Source organism: Protopterus annectens, chromosome 14.part0, assembly GCF_019279795.1.
Source record: "Protopterus annectens isolate FY-2018-M chromosome 14.part0, PAN1.0, whole genome shotgun sequence".
Lineage (NCBI taxonomy): Eukaryota > Metazoa > Chordata > Ceratodontiformes > Protopteridae > Protopterus > Protopterus annectens.
Window position 1 is genome coordinate 836,540,001 of NC_056748.1, and position 16,303 is coordinate 836,556,303.

The 16,303-nt window shown below is 37.0% G+C and overlaps 1 protein-coding gene across 4 annotated transcripts in view; it reads left to right on the top strand.

Moving 5' to 3' along the window:
* The window catches only part of LDB3 (LIM domain binding 3), a 740,470-nt gene that overhangs the window by 233,156 nt on the left and 491,011 nt on the right, over positions 1-16,303 (top strand). For all 4 annotated transcript variants that reach the window (XM_044056591.1, XM_044056595.1, XM_044056593.1 and 1 more), the window contains exon 4: positions 6,973-7,048. In XM_044056591.1, the coding sequence (XP_043912526.1) occupies positions 6,973-7,048 (76 nt within the window). The remainder of the gene's footprint in view (positions 1-6,972; positions 7,049-16,303) is intronic.

Sequence of the window (16,303 nt, forward strand, 5' to 3'; positions counted from 1 at the left end):
AATTGAAGAAGGTTTGCTTTTGAGAAGTCCCTAAACAAAGTGCTATTTACAGGGGAAGTGTCACCAGTTTTAAAGGAAATGGTCACTAAATTATGGTCTGAATCTTCAGAATGACCCTGAATATCCATAGAAAGTGTAGAAAACCTACAGAAACAGTCCTGCCCAAAGAAGTGAAAAATACATCTGTTTTTCAGGCCTATTTACAAGGAATTATGGAGCAGAATTTTGACGATGACTGGTCTGAATGGAGGTGAATAGATCTACCTGAGGTAGTGCCACAGCTGAATCAATTCTTGGAAGACACACCCTTATTCAATTTCCATCTGTGAGGGTCTGTCCTGGTCATGATAAACTTGTCTGCCACAAAATTTTGCTCTGACAGGATGCAGAATGCAAGTAGAGTGAAATTGTGCTGAAAAGCTATATCCCAGGCTGCTATGGCAGAGGGTAAGATCTGGTTTCCACTGTTTATGTACCACATAACTGTGGTTATCCATAGTCACATGTAATGATCCAGGGGAGCAAAGATTATTGAAACACTTGAGAGCATTTATTACTACTAACATCTCTTTTTCTTCCAGAGACCCTGCACCTTTACTCCCACAGACACTGCACCCCAAGCAAAGTCTGAGGTGTCTGTAGTTACAGACTGAGCTGGAGGTGGAAGGAAAATTTTGAGACCTGGATTCAAGTAAGTTTGGTCTTTAAACCAAAGTAATGCCCTTTTTACAAATCCCAATACAGGACTCTGCAGTCTCAGTAGATGTTGATGTTGGGACCATACAGATGTCAGGTACCTCTGAATCTTTCTCATACAAAGTCCGGCTAGAGTTATCATGAGAATCATGGATGCCTTCAATCCTAGTATCCTGACAAGTCCCTTTGCTGCAGCTTTGGACAGAGTATAAAAAGTCAAGAACAAACAGATACAGATCCACTTTTTTCCTGTGGCAGAAAAGCTCTCTGAATTGAGGTATATAGAAGACACAATAAGGAAACAATCTAGTGAGGAGTCAATAAAGACTTTTTGATGTTCCCTTAAAACCTCAGTTTGTGTAGGAAATCTCTCACCCAGATGAGAGATTCCAGACACTTTGAAAACAACTCTGCAAAGATAAGTTGAAGAATGTGGACACCTTGTTGTGTATAATATGCTATGGCTGGCAATAGGCACTTTGTGAATACCCTTAGAGCAGTGGATAACGCAAAGGGTAATAAAGAAAACTGAAAGTGTAATCCAGACACAGAAATTTTAAAATTGGAGACTACAGGAATGGAATGAGAAACTTTTAAATCTAGGGTCACTAAGAAACATAAAGGAGGAATCAGAGGCAACAGGTCAGGAAGAGACAACATTTTGAACTTTAGGAATTTCACAAAATGGTTTAGAAAAGAAGGATGTAAGACTGTTTTTTAAGAGGCTTCCTTCTTTGGTACCAGAAACATTCCTGAATAAAACCCTTTCCCTATCAGAAAAAGAAGAACAGATTCCATCACCCACTGAGTCAGTAGATGCGGAATGACAGAAGGGAAAAAAAGAAACGGAACCTGGTGGATGAGGAGGAATCTAATGAAAAGGAGGAAATGATTCCCAATATCATCTGTACCTCGGATGAATCACTCTCCGGACCCACTTGTCTTTGACGATCTGTTACCAAAGAGAGAAATGGAGAGCTACATTCTGGAAGAGATTTACAGACTTGCCAGGATGAGAAGGGGGGAGCACTTTGCAGAGAGTCATTCAGACTTGTAGGACTGTTCTTGTTTCTGGAGTGCTCCACCTTTCTTTTTATATCTCCCTCACCACTGTTTTTGAATACCTGGCTTGTCAGAAGCTTACTATATCTGCTTATTTTGTATTATTTATTTTTATTTATTTATTTTTTGTGATGTGGTGCAGTGTTAGATGTGAACCTTTTAATAAAGTTAGAGAAGAATTGTTGAAAACTCTGAATAATTCCCTGAATCAGTTTCCTCCTATCAATATATTTTTTCAGGAACTCAGCAGCATAAAGTCCACAAACTGCCTCCATCTAAAAGAGAATTCAAAATTTCAACTCTAACATCCTCAGGTAGATTTTGAGTATATAACCAACCAAAACGTCTCATAACATTTCCTGTACTAGCTGCTCTGGATGAGGCCTCTGCTAAATCATATGCACACAGAGTATTTTTAGTCACCTGAGACATAGAAACAGTAAGATTATTCATAGAAGATTCTTCCTCAAAAGATGGATAAGTTGATCTAATGTTTTTCATATTCTCAAATGATGTGAGTGTAAACTTTAATATGTGCTTGACAATTAAGTATTCTAAAAATAAGTCTGGCAGAAGTATATACTTGTTTTCCACAAATCTGTCAGAGATGCCCCCTCTTTATCAGAGGGAGAACAATTAACATTTATCACATGTTCAGCAACAAAATAATTTATCAAAGAAATAACTAAAGGGTCAGATCAAAGGTTGGAAAATAAAAATCTGTATGACTGAGGAACCTTAAATAATGTACCTGCTTTCTTAGGGACACAGCAGGGTGACTGTCAGGCAAGTTACAAGCTTTAATAAACACGTCTTCCAAGGCTCAAAGAAAAGGAGGATCAGGATGGCATAAGGAAATTCCAGTTGTAATAAAGTATACTATTTTTCAAGGACAATGGAATATCAGTATGTTCCAACTGTAATGATTTATTTTGGATATGGCTTCAGAAAAATTATTTTTTTCTAAGGGACTATCAGAGGATACACTCTCCTCAAAATCAGAATCAGTTATCTGAGGAGGAAAAAGCAGTAGTTATCCCCTCAAAATATTTCTGTTCAATATACTAGGAATCTTCAGAAAAAGAAGTATTCATTTTACTTTTACCAGTAACACTAGAAATAGAAGGGAAAAGAGCCTGAGAAAAGCTTTGAGCTAAGCTCAACAAATCACCCCATCCAAAGTAATAGAGACAGGGCAGGACAAATATTTAACTTTCTACTTCTTTTTAATGAGGATTTCTTTACAATCAGACCAGCTCCTGTTAGGCAAATCATCCCTGGGGACAGACATCTTATTTTAGCTCTTCTTCACTTACCAAAGGCACTCCAAAAGCCGCAGAGAGTAGATGTAACCCTTGGTCCATAGTGGCTAAAGGGACTACACCAGAGGGAGCCAAGGTACAAAATAAATGATCTGAGAAACTAGAAATGGCCACAGTTATCTACCATTTGCAGCCGAGGCAAATTTATAGCCTGCTGTAGGGGCAAAGGCTGTTTGGAAATTTTCTTTTTTTGGTGGAAGAAGGAAGAACCAAGGAACCAGTAAGTTGCTCCATTGTGAAAACAAAGATGATACTTAAAAGACCCAGGTAACACTGACAGCACTAGTCAGCAAAATAGGTACTTATTAAAGTAATGCTGTGGCTTTACATGATTACTGAAATTTGTGTGAAGCAACTTGGAATACTTGGGTCTATAGTATATGCTCGAAGAGACTTTCCTTCAAACATATAATCACTGACACTAAACAGTGAATGCTCTGAAGTGCAAATGGCCACGTCTGGAAATTTTTTCCTTGGAAAAAAATTCACAGGGCCGTACACAAGAAACACAAACTTCAAAACCCTAATCAAGTGGGGGGGCTTTGCCCCCCCAACTAAATATACCAACTCTACTTTGGGGAAAAAGGCAATTCCCGATAACAGCCAACTGAATTTTTTCCCCATGGAAAAAATTTAGCGGACGTGGCCGTTCGCACTTTAGAGCATTCACTGTTAGGTGTCTATGATTATATGTTTGAAGAAAAGTCTCTTCGAGCATATCATGTAGACCCGGAATACTTTAGCATGATGAACAAAGTTGAAATTATTAGCTGGCATAGCTGTCAACCAATCAGGGACAAATTTCAACAGAATCAAGGACTAAGCCAGAAAAAATCAGGGACACTTTTAAAATATTAGTGCTATTAACTTGAGACATTCACAGAATCACAACATATGAATGAATATACATTTTGTGAAGTAAAAGAAATCTACAGCTCTTAATTATTGTCATTATGCATTGCTTAATTCACAAACTTTCCTCCAAAGTCACCAGTTTTAGGAGGGATTAAGAGGGACAGAGCTAAAATTTGAGTCAAAATCAGGGACAGTTGAGAGATATGTTACCTACTCATCATTTATTATCACAATCATATGACTGAAATGCACACAAGTGGGAAAATCTGCTGAGCATAGGTGGTACCTGTCTGTGGAACACATGGGAAAAAAAGAAATGTACAAAAAATGTATCGCCACACAGGTCACTATAAGTGTAACTTAAAATATTTAAGCAGAATTTATATAAAAGCTTTTTTCTTTCCTTTTGATGAAAAGCTTGTTTCTCACACTTTGGGACTTTCAACACTTCTCAGAGTCTTTTAAAAAGACCCAGGGTGGGTGTAGCTCTTTACTAAATATAACCGACTTGCTAAAAAAAGATACAATTAAATAAAGTCAATACTGGAGCTCTGGTCCTATGGTTAGAATTTAAGAAACTGTGGCCTAATGTCTCACTGGGGCCTGGGAGAGACACAAAGAACAGGGAAAAAAACAGAAAAGCTCTGGAATTAAACTTTAAGCAGGCGAACAATAATGTAAGACTCTAGAAGAAAAACTGGAATATAAAGAGTTGGAAAAGTACTGAAGCACAAATCCTGGAGTAGAATTCACAATATTACCACTACTGCAATCCCACCACAGACAAAGGCACCAGACTGTGGAGCATTTTGCCAGTAACATTGTTTATGGAAAAAAATGCTGTAATAAATAACCAAATGAGTCTCAAATCTTTCACTAGTCCACAAATATGAATAAAATACAGATTTATGGTCCAGGCAGGGGTCAAAATTCAAACAGCTAATTCTTACAAGTAATTCTACTTATGGAGACAGAAGTGCAGTATAGTGTATAAACAATGCTGACATCTTGCAATAATATACAGTCTTCCCACAACTGTAAATGATACAGCAAGACTAAGGTCCTAGAACAAATTAAAACATGCCAACAGATAGCTTTCTGGCAAAAACACAGTAAAAAAGTAGAACAGTACCACACAGTTCACTATAAGTGCAACTTAAAATATTTAAGCAGAATTTAAATAAAAGCTTTTTTCTTCCCTTTTGATGAAAAGCTTGCTTGTCACACTTTAGAGCTTTGGAAAAAACTTATATTTGCTGACCTTTGACCCTTTTGAGCCACCAGCATTACACCCACTCAAATATCTGTCCTGGAACAGATTTTTTATGATAGCTAAGACATCAGTCAGAATAATATTAGAACTAGTAAGCCCTTATGTACAAAGAGGCTTTTACAGTATACCAACAGGATATGGACAGTCTCAAAATTAACTTTCTGGATGTCCACAGGTAACCTAGATATTACATGCTCAGGACCAAATCTCTCTTGCTGACAGGAAAGTTATTTGCCTTTGCCCAGGGAAACAAGGGCAGGCTAGCAGGCATGAAAAATGTCCATCTGGCTAGTTAATTGCATAACTATTGTTATGATAACCATGAAACAACCATTTGAGGGCAGATTAAGACACACTCTATCCGGGTATCTGCACGTTTTATGAATGTTTCAACATGGAGCATTTGCAAGGCAGCTAATTTGTTCTCTGTCCACATAATTTTCAAAATACTACAAACTAGATCTGTAAGTGCAGAAGTAGAGCTGGGTTTGGGACTGCCATCCAGCAAGGCTCACATAAAAGGATTGACAGGACAGCCACTGCTCTTTCCATCTCCCTAGCCTAATGCACCTTTAAACGTCTTCCAATATATCATAACTTTTACTGCAATGGTGCTTCATATGAAAAACATAGTACAACTGTCTGGCACACTCACTAAAACAGTAGATTTCTGAGTTGGACCACAGTGGCAGTAAAATCTCCTTCCTTCCTTTCCCCTTATTCCATGACAATCTTATGGATCTACAGAGGTGGGGGGGGGGTTTCAAGGAAATTAGCTCCTCCTTTTCTACTTATTCCTGTTTCTACCCCCCCCCCCAAGACATTAGGGTAGGGTTTCTCTGAAATATGCCTCTTTTACATAATGGGAGATTTTTCCTTCCATAAATCATAGCCACTTTCCATTAGCAAGAAAGAAAGAAAATGCTGCACACAGACTGCCTTTTATCGAAGATGCAGGTATGTATCTGTGTCTTTATATTAGGAGGAGATAGTCCACACACTTGCAGGCAGGCTACCTCTGTTATCAGAGATATAAGCATGTACTCACCATAAAGTGCAGTTGAGAAACATGTTGATCTACATAAACCAAGGTTTCTACAAAACATTTTAAGTTCAGCTGGCAAGAAACATGGTGAATCAAATCACACCTGCAAAGTTTAGCCATTTCCAAACTTAACTAGGTTGATAGTTTAAGGTTTGCCAGAAAGAAAGAACGTTGTAGGAGACTACTGGGTAGGAATATTTATCATTCTAGAGTTCTTCCCTTTGAAGATATAATGTTAAGGCAAATTCTGTCACACATCTGTACTGGCTTTTTGTTATAGTGCTGTTAGAACTAAAAATGTTTTGTAGAAACACTAGTTTATGTAAACCAGCATGTTCCACTAAACTGACTGCCACAAAAGTACAAATCGCATTGCCACCAAACTGAGAGAAAGCATGTGGAAGAATGGATATCACTGCTGGAGTTTCTCTTTGAAGATCTACTGTTTGAATGATGAGTATGTTACTCAACTGCACTTTACGGTGAGTATCTCAAATAATTGTACATTTTAAGTTAATATTTATCATAGTAACAGTGAGAACTGTTATGGTCTTTGCAATCAAAAATAAATAGACAGGATGAAGATGACATGATGAACTTGTGCTATATGTCTCATCAAACTAAATCCTAAACGTTAAGCACTGTTGAGGAATTTATCAGTTTGGAAGTTTCAAGCAAGGTTATTATTCATCTTAAAAGTATACCTTTGTTTTTTGTAGATCTAAAAGACCAGGCCCAGTTCCAACAGCTACACCTCGAGTTGATTCTCCTTTGCCAGTGATTCCCCACCAGAAGGTAAGTTGTTCACCTCTTCCATGTGCCTGAGGGGATCTGTCAGGTTTAGCTGACAGCTGCTATCCACAGTTTGTAAGTTGTCTGGCCCTTCACGTGGCAGTAACTGCTGATATTTATTTCAATATAAAGGTTAAACAGTGAAATAGTAATTATCAAAAAAGTATTACTGTGACTTTGCAGGATTGCCACAATTTGTGTGAATCAGTTGATAAAAATAGTTTCTATCTGTAGAAAAACTGAAGTATATATTCCGTAGATCACTAAGAAGTTCATCATCATTATCAATTTATTCTGTTGGCTAATCTTTTCTCTATTCTTAGAATTTTCATACAAACAGAACAGCTCTTTGTTTTTTTTTTTACTGATGATATTACTTTTGCATTTGTTTTTTTTTGGTTTGACATTAGCATGTGATATAAAGGCATAATGTAAAATTATGACCCTATACTGGTTTATCTTGCAAACCATTATACCTTGTCATCTTTAATAACATACAGTGACAAACAGTATATGTAGGGGAGGTCAGGTAATCAGTAGCTGAAATGCTGTCCATCAGACTGCATTATAATTGCTTTGCTCATTTTCATTGATATTAAAAAATAACACGTTCAAATGTATTTTGTCTGCTTTTATTCCTACTTAAATTATAATAGTATTTGGGTAGTTTGGTTTGTCCAGACAAATTAAAAAAATACTAAAAATGAAAACAATAAGGAATGTCATTGTATTGCCAAAAAATAAGATCAAGCCTATCTACCTGATACAGCCTATACATTTTTCAGGCTTTTCCTATTGATAGCCCTCATTTTCAGTTCCTTCTGGTTTTGTAGATCTCGATGCACATTATGGACTGTCAGACATGATACCACACTGTATAAACTCAACCGATTCAACCAGCCATCCTTATTCACTCATTTTTGATAAGATTTTTGGATAGGTACAAGTGGTATTGACTTGTCGCTCTTTCTGGATCCAGGTCCTTTTTCCTAAATTCACATCCCTTTTTTATTAAATGTAAGATGATTGATGTCTCAGTAGGCAATCCCCTGTACATAAATAAATGTTAAAAAGTATTGCCTGACTCTTGTTTTCTAAGGTTATTATATAAGATGATTTTCCCAGTTCCACATACTGTTATAAGGAAAATTAAAAATAAACATGTAGCTGTCTTGTACACTATTCCCAAAGTTTTTTTTTGGACATATTGGACACATTGATTTCTGGTTTTCTTTTCCCTTTTCCATCATCTCTCTTCTCCTCTGATGATCGGGATTAGTACAACTTTATCTTACATGGAGTATGCAAACAAAAGTTACCTTCAGTGGCTTGTATGCCAGCATCACTCTGAGTCTGGCTGGCAAAAGAAGCAAAAAGACCAGATGCAGAAGTATACTCTGTGTGTTCTTCCAACTCCACATTTTTATATGAAGCAGTCAGAACACTATGACTTAAAGAATCTAAACTACGTTTATTAACTGTTAAATTGCTACCATAACACAAATATAGTGAGATTAACCTGGTCAATAAAACAAACAAATAAATAAATATGTAAATAATAAGAAGAATTAGAATAACAAAAGATCAGTGCACATAGCTTGGTTACAAATATACTTCCCTACATAAAAAAAACTTGTTACATACTAACAGAGTCCAAAGAATAAAATCATTTAGCAGCTTTAACTGGAAATCCAGATTTCTATGAAAAAGAGCAGCAGTTTCAAAAAATGGCATTCATAGCTTGATAGCCTGAGACAGGGCCAAGGTTGATGACCTACATTGTTGCAGGTAGAATAGTAGGCCACAGAGGATTTTGGTCAGAGGTAAATTTCAGGAATTAGAAAAGAAACTAGTAGCCTGCCACAGAGATTTATCCCAGTCCTGCACTGTTCACTGTGTAGTAATGTTAGTGCTATATGAGGGAGCAAAGAAAAGGACCATCATCTTTGTTGATGACACAAAGACAGGTGCAGCAAAGGAGGACCAGGGAGAGATTAATGGAGGATTTGTGAAAGCTGAACAAATGGACATAAAGGATGCAGCTGAGATTCAGTGCAAACAAATGCAAAGTACAATCCATAGATCACAACAATCTGGTGTGACCTATCAGCTAGGAGGCGTGGAACTAGTGGCAACAGAGCAGAAAAAGGATCTGAGGAGGTTAATTACAAAGAAATTGTACTTCCAAGACAGTGCAAGAGGGCAGTGGCAAGAGGAAATAAACTACTGCAGTATAGCCTCATGAGGATGGACTCTAGAAACAGAGAGCTAATACCTACAACTGTGCAGAACCTTGGTCAGACCACACCTTCAATAATATTTATAGTTCTGTAAGCCACATAAGGAGAAGGAGAGCAGGATGTTGGAAGGAATTCATAGAAACACTACCTTAAAGTGCTGTGGGATGGTGGACAGGAACATTACCATAAGCTATAAGAGCTAAAGTGATTATCTTTTAGCTACTAGAGTTTCAGTTGCTCATGCTTTATTTGTTCACAGCCACTCTGAGATATTCAAATCAAAAGACTGTCTCTTTAAATATATACTTTCGCTGAGTCTGTATGACTTCATAGTGCAGGGTTGCGGGGGCAGAGCTAACACAATGGATGGAGCAGGGGAACTTACCCCAAATAACACCTTAAAACACTCTACAAATCATAAATATAATTACCAATCAGCAGTGAGCTAGTGAAACTCAAGAGCATGGTGTTCAAATTATTAAAACTGATCCAGGTAGATCTCTTTTCACTTGAAATCAGTAGAGACAGAATATGGTGCTGGTACACAGAATCATGTCAGGAAGAGATGAAGGGATGGTATTTAACTGGAAGGACAGATGGAGGAGGAAGGAGCAAGGGCAGAAGACTGCAGGGGCTAATTACTCCCTGCATCTCTGAAAGTACATTTTCATAGATAGGGCTGTAGAGCCATGAAGGACATTACTAGAATGGGCAGCAGACAGAAAATTCACAGAGGCATTCAAAGGGGGCATGAGCAGGTGGAAAAGAGTCAGAGGAAATTAGAGATGGAAGAGGGGTGAAATGTTAAAGCACCTAAATAGGCAGACTTGTTAAACTTACTGTTTCGTTGCAATGTTAAGGTAATGTAATGTAACAGCTAAGACTTTCTCCCTAAATTCATCCTCAGAGAGTAGCTAAAGTAAACGGAATTGTGGGATTGAAGTATAAATGTTCTTTACAATAAAATAAAATGTTGATCCTCTCAGTGTGTAACACCAGGGTACCACATAGGGCTACCTTTTAATAGCCAATATTGTATACCTTTGTTATGCTACAAATTCCCTTTTTAAGTGCATAGGTGATTTACTAGGCTAATGCCCAAAGGGACCATTTTAAGCCTAGTCATACTTCCCAAGGTGAGAATCAAACCCTGTACCATGTGTCCATGAAGTAAATACTTTATGGCATGGGGTTTGGCATAATGGCATCTTAATCATTATGGCAACCCCCTAGCCTATTTACTTTTTCAGCATAAGTCCTTAAAAAGGGCTTCATCAGTATCTAACACAAATTTTCAGCTGAATTATAGGTTCATAGGGTCAATGGCCCTTGCAAGCCATTTTAATCCTAGCCAATTATCCCTTGTGAGACTCAAACCCTGCACCTTGTGTTTATAAGGAAAACACCTTAACCATTAGGCCACCCTACCAACCCCACTTATAAGGTGTCATTCATAATTTAGGACATCTAGCTGCTATGATTAATAGCTACATCTAAAAAAAAAAACAGGTCTTCAGATGCTGAAAATGTTCTTAAAAAGTCACTTGTCACAACAAACGTAGGTTCAAGTTTTGCAATTATAATTTCCATATGTATCAGGTGTCTTTGTAACAAACTTCTTAGCAACCTCTACACTGCACAAAGATTATTCTACCTCTTGTCCATGCTCACAAAATGATTCAGTCTCTATGCAACTCACTCTGTTTTGAGTGGTATCACTGAAACCAGCAAAAAAAAAAAAAAAAAATGACCAGTGACTTCATTGTAATACAGCGGACTTGAAAAACTCCCTCTTATGCAAGAATTAATTTAGGGCCATAACTATTTTGTCATATAAAACTTTATCTTTGGTTCAGCGTTAATTTGCTCAGTATTTAGCTATGCCGTGTCCACACTATGCATAACATATAACAAATATTTGCGGTGGTGGTGCTGCGGTAGCATTGTCACCTCACAGTAAAACATTGTCCTGTTTGATTCTCAGCTAGAGCATTTTCTGTGTGGAGACATGCGTGAATGGGCGTACCTTCGTTGAAGGTTGTGCATCAGGGCTGGCAACTCGGCACATAAAAATCTACTGCCAATCATTAGCAGACCGGAGTTCCGCTGTGGCGACCCCTAACCGGGAAAAGCCAAAAGACACAACTTCCACATCTGAAGGCCTTGTTAAAGCAGGTGGCTATTTAGTGTATCAGCATTATGATACTTTATTTATTTTATTTGTTAATTGGCTAGTCTGACTGGATGACTGGATATATTCAGCAGAGGAGTGGGAGAAAAGGAAAACTCCACATGGGTCATAAAATTTTATAATGAGTGCAAATAACTCTACACAACAGTTACAGTTATTAACACTTCAACTAAAGAGGGTTGTTGTGATTAGCTTGCTGGAGGTTACTAAAATAACTCCTTTTATCAGTGAAGATGGCTTTTTTGGTAGTGTTTCTTAGGTGCCTGAAAGTCTGTTGGTCAATAGGAGATTTGCTAGTTTGCCATTTTTTCCATGCTTTATTTCTAAGTAACATTTTTGTCTAGTGTCATTAGATAGCCAAAGGGCAGGTTTCAGTGTCTTTACTGGGTTCCAGTTACAGGCATTAAGTTCATTTTAAATTGAATAGTGTTAAAGTGTTTGATTTTCTGTCTTATAATATAAGTTAAATAGTGATCACTAAAGTCAGACTTATATTTTAGTAGAGGTTTAAATCAATGATACTTTTGCTTTTTGTCTGTGTAAAGCCATGGAGGTTGATATGAGAGGTTGGGTTATTAGTGTTAAAATAGGTCCAGTCAAGATTAAGGTCTCCTAGTATTATGGTTTCTTGTGGGTGGGTGGAGGTGGACCAACTGAGTATATTTTCTAAGGTAGTAACATTGTTTCCTGGTGGTAGATAAATACAGATTATATAGATAGATTTTTAGTTCAGACTTGCTTATGTCCAATGTTACATTGAGTTCATTTTTGAATACCTCCACCTTTTTAGTTTTGTCGAGTCTTAGGATATTGTAACCTGGGTTAAACAGAGAATATCAAAGGTGAGGAAGAGTTTAGTGTGGTTGGGATAATGTCTGATGAGGTAGGGAGTTAGAAAAGTTCAGGAAGTATTTTAGTTTAAGCATGAGATTTTGAACTTTGATATGAAGTAGCCTGTGATATTTAGGTAGGAGGAAGCTAGTTATATTTAAGTGTGTAAAGTTTAGGCTATTGAAATCTGAGGCTGTATGTTTGGGAGTGGTGAAAGTGGTAACTGAGGCATGTTTCATAACAGGTTAGGACATGTTTTGTGTTTGGGAGGGAGGTACAAACTAGAGTAGGAGTTTTGTAATCAAAAAATAGCTAGAGAGGAGAGTCAATCAGTTTAGTAAGCTGAAATGTTACAGTTTCCTAAGCTATGTAGTGTAATCAGAAGGGCTTGCAGAGAAAGGTACAGGAAGATGGGAGGAGAAGGTAGTTTTACAGAAATATAACAGGTATAAGGTATATGTAAGAATATATAGGGATTAGCAGTGAGTCCCTGAAAGGAGTAAGTGTAAGTATGTAGGAAAGCAGAGAACAAAGGTGCAACTGGCAGAGGAGGGGATGAAAGGAGAACTAGTAAACTGCAGGTAGGCAGGGGACTAACAGACCTAACTGACAGTCCGTAATGTTGACAATGAGTATCATTAGATTCAGGAGGAGCTAGGGTGCTTCCTGGGTGCCAGCACAAAATGGCCTGCTTTGTATCTTCTGGGAATCCAAGTGAGATAGGCCAACAGGCAAGGCTTAAAATGCTGGAATACAAAAACAGAACAGTAGGGTTAGGGGAAATAGGTAACAGGAAGAAACATAGGAGGCTAGTATAGAAGAGGGTTAGTATAAGATTGGGAAACAGAAAAGGAGGTTAGCATGGGAGAGGAAGGAGATATCATGTAAGCAGTATACAGGTATAGTAGAAAGAAAAATAAAATATCTGCAAATCACAGCAACAAGTAATTACAGGGTAATGTACATTTCTAGTAGCACCAGATATAATGCAGTAATACAGATTACCTTTAGTAGTTATTCAAGACAGGGTCATAGCAGTTAAGAGCTAAATGCTCAAATCACATACAAATAGGTTAGGAAGTGTACATGCCAGGAGTAGGTACAGTGTATTATATTACAATTCAGTTAGGCATCTCTTATGAGTTAACGCTGATCTCCCTGTACTGGGCAAATACTACAATCAAGCAGAATCAATAGTATACTTGTTCCAAAAGAAGAGTAATTACTTAGCAACTGTGAAAAGTGGGAACATGGATCATTGTCATAGCGTTAACTTAAGTACTGCTTATTTATAACTTTAGCGACTAAAAGCCCATACCTAAAAATGTAGGTCTTAAAGGTCTCTAGTAACTTAAATACCGGGCAATGGTAGTATAAATCCTAAGAGTCTAATTGCAGTAGAAAATAAACCAAAGGTATCAAGTGTCTGGCGTCTAAACGCAGTAAAATAAAACAGAATTGCTTTCCTTTTAGCATACCTTCTGTTCTGAGACCTGAACCTGTACATCTTCACTTCCAGAAGATATTTGCTTAATAGCTCCTCATTTTAAATTAATTGTATCAATTCAGTTTTCACCAAATAAACTGGGCCCATTACTTTTCACTGTTTTCAAAAACAGTTTTTCTTTTTGTTACTGAGAAGTAACATTCACAACAATTCTCACTACTGTTTATATTCTCCCGTATAAGTTTTTAATAAAAGATCAGTAGGTTGCAAAATATTTTAACAAGTCCTAAAAATTCTGTTCAATCACTAAGGTTACACTACTTCCATGGTCTAATTTAAAAGTTAAAGAATTGTGCTTTACTTGCATTTCTACAAAAATGTGCTAACTGTATTCAGACTTAAGTTCTGCAGAGTATGTAAAAAAATGTTTCCTTTGAACAATGAGCTCTTAGCTCTTAATGCACCGTTTAAATATCAAGCCTTTCTTCTTCAGGGAACACATGTAAACAATAATGCTTCCTTTCAGCAATTTTAATACCATCTTTTTGTAAAAATATAGGCAAATTATACCACTTTTTTAACTTAAAGACACCCACAAGACAAGTGAGAAAAGATGTAATTTTGCTGGTCATATTCCAGTGGCCATTTCCAGAATGCTGACCTTTCACTTGGTTGCATACGGCACTTTCACGGTCTTATGCAGTATGTTGCTTTCACTCTCAAAGCAATAATTAAGGCATTTTCAAATGTCTTCCTATGTTTTATAATTATTTCTATATGCATACTGCATTTATTCTGCATAAAGTTTGCTCTTTCAGCATTTTTGGAGCTAATCTTCTTAACATATTTACGCAACATATCAAACTTTTATTAAGCTATCTGCTGCATGAATGAAATTGATATCTACATAATATTTCAGTAAGCTTGGGATTGAAATGATTTACTAATAAGTGTACCATTTGTATACATGTATTCTCACTTGATTTGCTAGGTAATAGGTCAACTCTTTGTGAAACAGTAGGTTGCAGTCCCAATAGGAAAAAGAATAATATGTTTCTTTCTGTCATTTTAAATATCATTAACATGGTTATATCACAGGAATTCTTACAGAATTGGGATTTCCCATCATATGCAAACAAGATAACCAGAGTTGCTATTTGACTCTAAGTAAATCCTCCTCCAGTGAAATAGGAGTGTTGGATTCTTTAACCTCACTGTCAGTAAAACTAAAGGTGTCAAAAGTTACAAAGTTGAAATGTCTTAAACTAATTTAGAAATTAACTAGAAATCCAAACTTCAGCAGAAATTGCACATGAACTAAAACCCCTGCTCATGGTTTTAGAGCTCAAAACATCTTCCTAGACTTTTATTTTATGTTATTTTATTTGTTGACAAGGGTATATCACTAATCCTGCTATACCATTATCAGTCTTAGCCCAGAGGTAGTTGGAGACTTTCCAGACTAATGTAATTAACAGAAAAATGTTTATCTGGTACACACCATCATCTGATGAAGTTTCCGTGGATGAAACTAAGTACTTATTTGATGTGGACTTTGTGGCTATTGCGCAATAAATTTTAAAATATTGTGGATTGCCTTCGTTATTGTGATGGTGTGTACAGACCTTTATTGGCTTTTACTCCTGCAGTGCTGTCATATTTGAGCTTCTAGAATACTTCTAAAATCCAGTCCTTTCCTGAAAGTCATAGATGAAGCCAAGGCCGTGGTACAATATGACTTGACCATGCCTGGAATAGATTTGTCATGCTGAGCATAACATAAATTAATAGCCTTAGACAACCATTTGGAAAAAGTTTGTTTTGACTCAGATTATCCATTCTTCTTAACTTCACAAGAAATGAACAATTCATCCAAAGATCTGAAAGATTTAGTTCCGTCAAGATAGTACCGGAGTTATCTGTAAACATCCAAAGTATAGAGTATACTTTCTCTCTCATTCTTCAGTTCAGGAAAGAAAACAGGGAGATAGTTTGGCTTAAAGTAAACTCAGATACTGCATTAGGCATAAAAGAAGGATTAATTCTCAAAGAAACCCTGTCCCTGTGGAAATGAGGTAGAGTTTACTCACCAGCTTATAGTTTAGATACCCTTCTTGCAGAGGTTAGAGCAGTCATTAAAACTGTTTTCCATGTTAACAGCCTCAAGTCAGACAGATTAGCTGGTTCAAATGGAGCAAGTGTTAGCTTCTCTAACAGAAAATTAAGATCATAAGGAGGACCCACTGGTTAACTTGGAGGTCTCTTATGTAAACCCCCTTTCAAAAACATATTGACATGAGACTGCCTCTAAAGAGGAGGATCCATGAGTAGACATGCTGAAATGGCTGATAAATGAACCTTGATATAGGAATAAGAAAGGCCACAGGATAGTAACTTGCACAAATACTGTAAAACCAGTAAACAACTAGCCCTGAAAGGGTGCTCATTATGCTGAAGGCAGCAAGAAAAATGTTTTCCATTTGCTAATATACAATTTTCTAGTGGCAGACTTTTTGCCTCCTTTAGTACCTGCTGCATGTCCTCAGTAA